Source organism: Neophocaena asiaeorientalis, unplaced genomic scaffold (genome assembly GCF_003031525.2).
Source record: "Neophocaena asiaeorientalis asiaeorientalis breed wild unplaced genomic scaffold, Neophocaena_asiaeorientalis_V1.1 scaffold65, whole genome shotgun sequence".
Taxonomy (NCBI): domain Eukaryota; kingdom Metazoa; phylum Chordata; class Mammalia; order Artiodactyla; family Phocoenidae; genus Neophocaena; species Neophocaena asiaeorientalis.
Window position 1 is genome coordinate 17,951,542 of NW_020173215.1, and position 9,111 is coordinate 17,960,652.

The 9,111-nt window shown below is 64.1% G+C and overlaps 1 protein-coding gene across 2 annotated transcripts in view; it reads right to left on the reverse strand.

Moving 5' to 3' along the window:
- Positions 1-206: 206 nt before the first annotated feature.
- Positions 207-9,111, reverse strand: part of DOK7 (docking protein 7) — a 16,205-nt gene continuing 7,300 nt past the window's right edge. For both annotated transcript variants that reach the window (XM_024745136.1, XM_024745137.1), the window contains 3 exons: positions 3,658-3,777; positions 1,836-1,952; positions 207-1,013 (listed from right to left, as the gene is read on the reverse strand). In XM_024745136.1, the coding sequence (XP_024600904.1) occupies positions 298-1,013; positions 1,836-1,952; positions 3,658-3,777 (953 nt within the window). In that variant the 3' untranslated portion in view covers positions 207-297. The remainder of the gene's footprint in view (positions 1,014-1,835; positions 1,953-3,657; positions 3,778-9,111) is intronic.

Here is a 9,111-nt window from a genome sequence, read left to right on the forward strand (position 1 = left end):
GCCTCCTGGGCCTCAGCAAACCCCCCAAAGGACAGAGCACCTGTGCGCGCAAGCAGGTGAAGCCCCTCGGACACAACGCAACGCGCAGGGAGGTTAGTCTCAGGCTCCTGTTTGATTTGGGCACCTGGTCCTTGGGCTCTGCGCCGGACCCGGCCCCCCACCAGCCTCCCACCTTCCAGAACGCACTTCCAGCTGCGTCCGCGGCCCTCCCTGCAGGCTGAACCCCCAGGCCCCCAGGCCGCCCCACGGCACGAGGGCAGCCCCACGAGGGCACCGCCCACCCCGCAGCCACCGCCCTCAGGGAGGTGCATTTACCTTCAGTCCTCCGCAGACGGGACACGCGGAAAAGAGAGCCGGAGGGGGCCCCGCGTGGGGGGCGCCCGCTTCCCAGGGCTCGCCCGGCCCCGACGGGGCCTCTGTCGCCTGTCCCCGCCGTCGCTCGCCCAGCCAGCCAGAGGAACACCCCGCCGCCAGCCGGCCGCCCGAGTCCCCGGCAGCTCCATCGCTGGCGCTGCCCTGTGTGGCGGGGGGCGGGTCCCGGGCCGCCTGGCGCAGGCTGCGGGGCGTGTCGTAGTGGGGCCGCGGCGCCGTGGGCACCTGGTACTCGGCCGCCCCGGGGGCGCAGGCGCACAGGCCGGGCTCGGGCACCACGCCTCCCGGCAGGCTGAGCAGAGAGCCCAACTCCTCGGCCCCGCGCCACACGTCCAGGCTGCTGCCTGCGAAGGACGAGAAGCTGCCCGAGTAGGAGGAGTGGCTGCCCGTGGCGATGCCGCTGTCCGAGGAGCTTTGGCGGCCGACCTCCTGCAACTGCCGTGGCCGCAGCGGCCTGGGGGGTGGCCTTGAGGCACCTGCTGTGGCCTCCCCGGGGGCCTGGGTGGCCGCCAGCCCGAGACCCTCCGGCGACGCACCCGCCGAGGACGGGGACGGCTCTGACCACGGCACGAGCCGGCTGCTGGCGCTGACGTCTGAGTGGCTGGCCTCTGACGACGAGCTGGACAGGCTGCGGTCGTCCCCTGAACGGAGAGTCGGGGGCTGAGACTCCTGTGGGGCTTGGGCTGCCCGGGGTGGGCTGGGGAGCCTAGGTGGGAGCTGACGTCTAGCCCCCCCACGCCCCCGCCCTGCTGAGGGCCTGCGCTCTCCGGTCTCCAGTCGCCACCCTGGGACGGCAGACCCACACCCTGCCTGGACCTCCACGCCCAGCGTCACCCAGGACGGCCCCTTCGCCCACACCAGTCCCCTCCCTGCCGTCCCTCTGGGAACCAGACGTGAGCCCTTCCTCCGGGAAGGTGGCGGCCCTTGCGCACCTGAGCCCCCGGCTCTAGGGGCCTGGACGGAGAGGCCGCCGTCCCCACTCTGCACCCGTGGGACTGGCGACGATCACACAGGACAAAGGGCCCGCAGAGCTCCCCCGCCTCTGGCCCAGGAGACCCCGGTGCAGCCCCCCACGCACCACCCCCGGGAGCTGCAGCGTCCCCTCGAGGGCCTGCCGGCCCTTTCTGTCCGTCTCCCCGCGGAGTACAGCAGCTGAGGAGCCTCGCTCCCGGCAGCCAGCACCCCTGAGCCTTCTGTGTGGGCACAGACGGTGAAGCCACAGCCTCACCAGGCCACACCCCGGTGGCTGGGAAGGAATTCGAACCCAACCCCCCAGCCGGCACCCACGGGGCACCGTGCTTACGGTCAGCATCCAGGCCAGAGCTTAGTGAGTGTGGCATCACGAATGGACCAACAGAGGGCGGGGCATGAATGAATGAACAGGAGCTGGGAGGTTGCCTTAAAGGGACAGCTGCGGCCCCAGGGCCACTGGCCCCCCCTCACGGCCCAGGCCATGGCCCTACCTGCGCTGCCTGGCCAGCCGGAGTGGGAGAGAAGGCTGAGCCGCTTCTCCAGCCGCAGGGCTTCCAGGGCCTCCTGGGCCACGCGCTCCTCCACGGCAGGGCCCCCGGCGCTCAGGTCTGCAGCAGAGGAGACAGTCAGCGAGGAGGCGGCCCCAGCCCCGTCCCCGCGGCCCCCCCACTGCTCAGGACATCACAGTTACCCCAGCACTGCCAGGGCCGTGTGGACCTCGGTCCAGTCGCAGCACCACAACAGAGCCCCTGGGAGCCCCAGCTCCTCCCCACGCCAGCACCCCAGCTGCCAGACACCAAGCTCAGGGTACCCACACCAACCCCGTCCAGGTCCCCGGCCGTCATCCTGTGTCCCGGGCCCAAGGACAGCCCCTCCCCGACCACCAGCAGATGCCCCGTGCCCCAAAGTGGACAGTCCCTGCAGTGGGTCAGGACGCTGGCACTGGACGAACTCACAGCCCCACCACTTGCCCTCCCTGAACCTCACAGCCATGACTGCAAAACGTGGGAGCAGAGACAGTGCACGCCGCGCGCAATGGGACCAAGGTGGGAACGCACAGGACCTGCTTGGGGCAGGGTGGACCCCGGAACTCTATCTTCTCCCCTTCCCCCTCCCCACTGTATGTGAGGCAGGTCCTGCCTCTGGGCCTTGGTGCCCAAGTGCGTCTGACCGAGCAGCGGTCAGCTTGAGAAGACACCCCCAAATCTCAGAGTGTTAAGGCTGCTGACCCAATGGAGGCCACATCTCAAGAGTCCCCAGAGATCACAGGCTTTCAACACGACACCGGCCAGGCTCAGCGAGCAGGGACCCGCCAGCCCTGTCCACACCCCAGCTGTCCACACCTGGCCCATCCACGCCAGCCCCTTCCGATCCCGGCCACCCACACCACTACCTGCGGCTGCAATGCGGTAAGACGCCAGCAGAGGGCGCCGCCGCACCACCCAGCAGAGCCCGGGCGGCGAGGCTCCGGTCACAGGAATTGCCTCCTTCCTCCCCAGCCCGCCCCCCACCCCGCCCCCCGGGCCCAATTGGGGGGGTTGCGGGGCTGAGGGGCCCACGCTGGGAGAAAGGGGACCTGGCACGTCGCCAGCCCCTGTCTCCCTAGGAAGTCCACCTGCCCCCGCCCTGGCTATGGTGCCCACGCAAGGAGGCCACGGATGTGAGCTCACTGACCACCTGCTGCCCGGCCACAGGCCTTGGTCTCCCACCTGGACAAGGGGACAAGCGCTGCCTCACTGGGGCGAGGGGAGTATCGGTGACCCTGGGTGCCACCCACCCGGAGGGCCTCAGTCAAAGGAAGCTGCGATGACAAGGACCAGCCTTTGTCCCTGCCACGGGCTTGGGCCTCCCCGGCCTCCCCGAGGGAAGAAATGCCCAGGTAGCGTGGCCCTCCGCGGGCCAGCGCCATCCCTGGTCCAGGACTTTTGAAGAGCAGTGTCCCAGCCACAGCCAGGGAAGTGGGAGAGAAGGCCAGGCCAGCTCATGCAGCCCTGGCACCTACCAACCCCATGCGCTGAGGCCCCAGCTCACAAGGCGACTTCCAGCCCGAACTCTGGCTCCCACGGGGCCAGCCCTGACCCCAGCGACCGCAGGCGAGGGCCCAGCCCAGGTCTGGGAGACGGGCTGGCTCGGAAGGTCTTCAGGGTCCCGGGCTTGGGCCTCTTGCTGGCCCACCTGGTGCAGCTGCAGTAATTGTCCCAACCGAAAGCCTCCGCCTCTGAGCGTCCCAGCAGCTCAGACCCTGTGGAACCCGAGATCAAGCAGCCCACCTGACCCTCCCGCCAGGCCGGGCTCCCCAACTCCGGCACCCACCTGGGAGGACAGGCCGCAGCCCAAAGGGGCCCTTGGTCGGGGAGATGCCGCGGACAATGCAGTCGAACAGGAAACTGATCTGCTCTCCCTCGGCCGAGGACAGGAAGAAGACCCCAGCCCCTGCAGAGGGAGGACAGACCCCGGTGTCAGCCTGGCCAGAGCTCCGGTCGGTGGGGCCCCTGCAGGGCGGGCTCAGGGCCGCTGTGCGGGGACTGCCCACAGAGGCCTGAGCCAACCCGTGAGACCCCCCCGCCCCCGCACTGTGGTGACGTGAGCCACGCAGGCGGCTCAGGCCACACGCCGGCTCTCCCAGGCCTGAGGACACCATCCCGGCCTGAGTCCGGGCTGCACGGCCTCAGCAAGGTGGGAGAGGGTGTCCTGCCCGCTGGCCCCAAGCCGTCAGCCATCTCTCGTCTCCCAGGCTGGTAAGAGGAGCTGGGGCGACTTCTGGAGGACGGGGGTCACAGAGTGGGCCGAGGAGGGCGTCCCGGCTGCGTGGAGAGCCCAGCAGCCCCTCCCTCTGGCCCACGCTCCTTTGAGGGGTGGGCAGCGGGTGCACATCCAGGAGGGCGGCTGCGAGACCTGGTTTCCTCACCCGGGCTGTGGTGAGGAGAAGCTGGCAAAATACAGGCGGTGGCTCCTGCCCTGCAGACAAAGCGGCCTGGCCCACCTCAAAGCCCCTCCCCTCTTCCCGGGCTCGTTTTCTGGGTGGGGGGCACCGGAGCCCCTGGTGCGCAGTTGCAGGGCTGAGATCCAGCCTCGGGGCTCCCACCCACAGAGGTGACTTTAAAAGACACGCTTACATACTGAGATACGGGAAAGTCATCGTGGCTTATACACGAGTTCACTTGAATTTGATGCTAACTAAAATAGCCTATTTGTGGCTTATCAAATTGTACATGTGCTTTAATTATTAGAGAAAAGGGCACATCGACCAGCAATAAAGACTGTCCATGTTAAACGGAAAGATTAAATAAACGCCCCTCCTCCGTCGACGCTAAGCCTCCCTCCCAGGTGCCAAGGCCACGCTGACTCTGTGTACGCGCTGGTCTGTTTTTTTATTTTTATTATTTTTTGAAACCTTGAAGAAACGTCACCCTGACTTCTTTGATGGTCTTTGTTCTGACAAGATATAAAGCTGTGCTGAAAACCCTGCTTTTCCGGAGTCATCTGGGAAGCAGGTTTCCGGGCTTGTCCTCAGTTTGGCTCAAATAAAACTCTTTTCTATTCTTATTATTGATGGTTTATTGATTATTTTCGTTGACAGAGGGGAGGCCCGGCTGGGATCCCAGACCAGGGGGCTCGGCTAGAGGGGGCACGTGGGCCTGGAAGACGCCAGGGCGCAGAGCGGCCGCAGGGCCCTGCGCTGGGCCGGAGCCCCGCCAGCGTGAATGAAGTCCCGCGGCTGAGTGAATGGGGACGCCGGGTCACCGGGGCTGGACGCCCGGCGTGGTGTCACCACACAGGAATCCCTCGGTGCCTCGCCCTCCTCCCTCTGCCCAAAGAAAGGCCTGCTCCCTCTGGAAGGAGGGTGTCCGGGGCAGACGGGGAAGCGGCGCACTGAAACTGTCCCGGTCACGCTCACTGGCACCGAATCCCAGGGACCCGGGCCAGTCCCACACGTGGTGAGGCCGCCATGCCCCTGGGCGGCCACCAGGGCCCAAACCGGTGACACACCTGCTCGAGAGGTGAGAAAGCGGACGCCCAGAGAGGGGCCACGTCCCGGCACCACGGAGCGTCTGAGCAGACGCAGAGCCAGGCCCACCCTGGGCGCCCCCAGGGGCCCCCACGAGGCTCGCTGCCCAGAGGGGCTGGGTTGGGGGATGGTCCCTCCCAACCTAGAACTCGAGCCCGGCACCTTGGCCGATGGCGGGCGGGCGGGGAGGAGGCCCCGTCCCGGCCACCCCCGCTCCCCGGGGCCAGGCCTCTAATCCGGAGCTTACGGTCAGCTGGCAGAGGCCTCGGCACAGTCAGTCCCCCGACTATAAAAAACCACATTACAGGGGGAGCGGAGCCGGTGGCATTCCACGGGAGTCTGTGAGCTCCCGAGCCTGAGCCTCACAACCAAGGGACAAGGCCTCCCGGACCCAGCAGCGACCTACCGCTGCCCCGTGGCTCCCCTCCCCACCCCAGGCTTTGGGGACAACAAGCTCCCCAGGTGTGCCCGGCCCGCCTGACGCACCTCCCCCGGCGCGGCCGTCCCCCTCCACGACTCCCCGCAGCCACCCGTGACACCCCTTCGCCTGCTGAGACTCTGCTCGGGTGACATGGCCTTTCCTGACCCCTGACCCCTGACGGTTCACCCGGTAATGCTTTCAGGGTACACCTCCTCTGGGGCAGAGCCCCCGACCTTTTACCTCCCGGGTCTGACGCTGTCCCGGCCGCCAGGCCCAGCACCTTGAGGCAGGACCACTTCTGAGTCGTCCGCAGTCCCCTGTGTCTAACCCAGGGCCAGGCGCCCAGGAGACCCCCACGCTCAGTGTAGATGCAAAGGGGGGCGTGGAGGCAGCCGGGCCCCCTCCCCTCCCCAGGGAAGGGCTCTCTGCATTTCTTGTTTGCTTGTCTGTTTTGGGGGAGGGGAGGCAAGCTAGGGCCTGGACCCGTTTTGCCACGTTGTACCGGTGTGGTCACTGTCACGACGCCCCCCCGTGCCTCCTCTCAACCACGTCCGTGAAGGCTCCACCCCGAGGTGGGCTCTCTCCCGGGGTCTGCGCCACAGGAAGTAACCAAGGGACGCTCCTTAGGGTTTGGGGCCGAGGCCTTAGGGGCTGGAGACCCCCACGTTTGCTCTCCTGGAACCAGCCACCCTGTGAGAAACCCGGCTGTCCTGCTGGAGGGCGAGGCCCCGGAGGAGAACTGAGGCGTCCCGGCCAACAGCCAGCACCAGGGCCCCAGGCCGTGCCTGAGGCCACCCACCAAACGCCACTGCCCGAGTGACCCCAGTACACCATGCAGAGCAGAGAGAGCCCTGAGAGCCCTGCCCAGACCACTGACCCACAGAATCGCAAGCCAGGAAACAGCACTAAGTTTGGGGTGTCTGTCCCCCAGCAATAAATAACACGGGAAATTAACAGACGGAGGAGAGAGTCCTGCAGAGCAGGACACAGACGCTGTGGATCCTCGGGTACAGCAAAACTCGCCCGCGTTATAAATATCTCCAGCCGTGAGAAGGAAAGGCCTTCCTTCAAACGTTCAATGAGCCCAGTTAGATCCCGGCCGAGTCCCATCTGAAGCTAGTCTTTAATCTGCGGCCTCCAGACCTTGGTCACTGGACCCCATTAAGAGCTCAGTCCCCAGCTCCTCAGAGAACAAGCATTCCACCCTTTGCCGACAAAGACCCCACGGTGAAGTCCAGTCGAGGACAGAGTCTGAAGGCGTTGGAGGACTTTCCCGCCGAGAAGGTTCTAGAAAGCTCAAGTCCAGACAGCACTGATTATCAGTCAGGAAGTTGGCACAGCTGACTGAGCCCCTTGGGATATTATTTCGCACAGAGCTTCCTAATAGAGTAAAACATCTGGTAATTAATGTTTCGTTTGTCTCTGCCCTTATCTGGGGAGAAAGAAGCATAGTTCAATGAAGTAAGTTCATTCGAAATGAAGTTTTAAATTTCACCTGATCATTTCATACCCACTAGGAGGACTACTATTTAAACAACAAAGAAAAAGAAAACTAAAATGAGAGCGAAAACAAGTGCTGGTGAGGGTGCAAGAAACTGGGCCCTTCGTACACTGTTGGTGGGAATGTAAACCGGGGCAGTCGTGTGGAAAACAGTGTGGCAGATCCTCAAAAAATTAAACAGAGAACCTCCATCTGATCCAGCAATTCTACTGCTGGGCACACACCCAAAAGAATCAGAAGTAAGGTCCTGATGAGATAGCTGCGTACCCACGTTCACACACAATAGCTAAAATGTGGAAGCAATCCAAGTGTCCATCGACAGATGGATGGAGAAACAAAATGTGGTCCATCCATACGGCGGAATCTGATTCAGCCTTAAAAAGGAAGGGAATGGTGACACCTGCCACAACGTGGATGAACCCCAAGGACACTGCGCTCCGTGAAACAAGCCCGTCACGAAAGGACAAATCCTGCATGATGCCATTTATATGAGGTCTCTAGAGTCATCAAACTCAGAGACGGAAAGTAGAATAAAGGGTGCAGGGCTGGGCGGGGAGAGGGGATGGGGAGAGAGTGTTGAATGGGGACAGGGTTAGGGAAGACGAAAAGATTCTGGGGATGGGGGTGGTGATGGGGGCAGAATCACGTGCACGAATGTGCTCGCTGCCACTGAACTACATGCTGAAAGTGGTTTAAATAGTACATTTTGTGTTATGTGTATTTTGCCACAGTAAAACGAAAACAAACAAGACCAGAAAAACAAACAACTCCTCCTGTCCCATCCTCGAGGGAGCCGCCTCCCCACCCTCTTCAGCCCATCCCATCCCCATCCGGGCAGGAGGCAGCCACGCGGTACAGGCACCTCACATCCTCACGGCCGCTGCTCAATGCCAGCCGCCTGCCCTGACAACACCGCCTGCACACAGCGGGCATCTCCCACTTGGAGATGTGGGATGAGGCTCGCATGCCATCACGTCCAGATGGTCCCAAGAGGCCACCCTGCAGGTCCCCGAGGACAGGAGGACACGGGGCCTGCTTTTCCGCCTAGGGGGAAACAGACTGAAGCAAAACACCCCAAAAAGGAATCCCCGAGTCTGCTGAGAGCTGAAAAGTGTCTGGTCCTGCCCCACTTAACCCCAGGGCCAGGCGGGCGCTGGGCTGGCTGGCAGCACGGCAGGGCACGCAGTGTGGGGTCAGGTCCCCCCAGGGCCAGACCTCGGCTCCAGCACGCTCAGAGGGACAGGCCAGGGCAACTCACGGACAGCTCCGTGCCTCAGTTTCCCTGCCTGTAAGATGGGGATGTGCACACACCACGTAGGGTTGGTGTGAGGACCTAGAACCCCACGAAGTATGGGGCCCTGCAGGGGGCGTCTCTTGGGGTGACTATCACCCCAGCCCCATCTCTCCCTGGCCCTGTGCAACCGAGGCCTCCCTGGACACCCAGAGCGTCACCTCCCTGGACACGCAGAGCGCCCAGAACCATCCCCGTATGCAAATGCCATAGTGGACTACAAAAGGGTGACAGGTTCCGGGCCCAGCTCCCACCCCCGGAGCAGAGACTTCAGGGCAGAGGGCTGAAATCAACCACAAACCTGTCAGAAATGTGACAGGGGCCCTAGACCCCAAGGGGAGACTCGACCACCAAGTGTAAACCTGAACAGGTTCTTGACGGGGCCTCTGCACAGGCTGCAACCCAGCCTGGGACGCCTGCCCCACCACTCAGGTTCACCTCCAGAGGGCCTCCCCAACACTCCCGGCAAAGCACGGGACCGCTCAGCCCAGGCCCACCCTGCTGGGACCCTCGCCTGGCCTCGCCCTCCTCCCCGCCCACCCCAG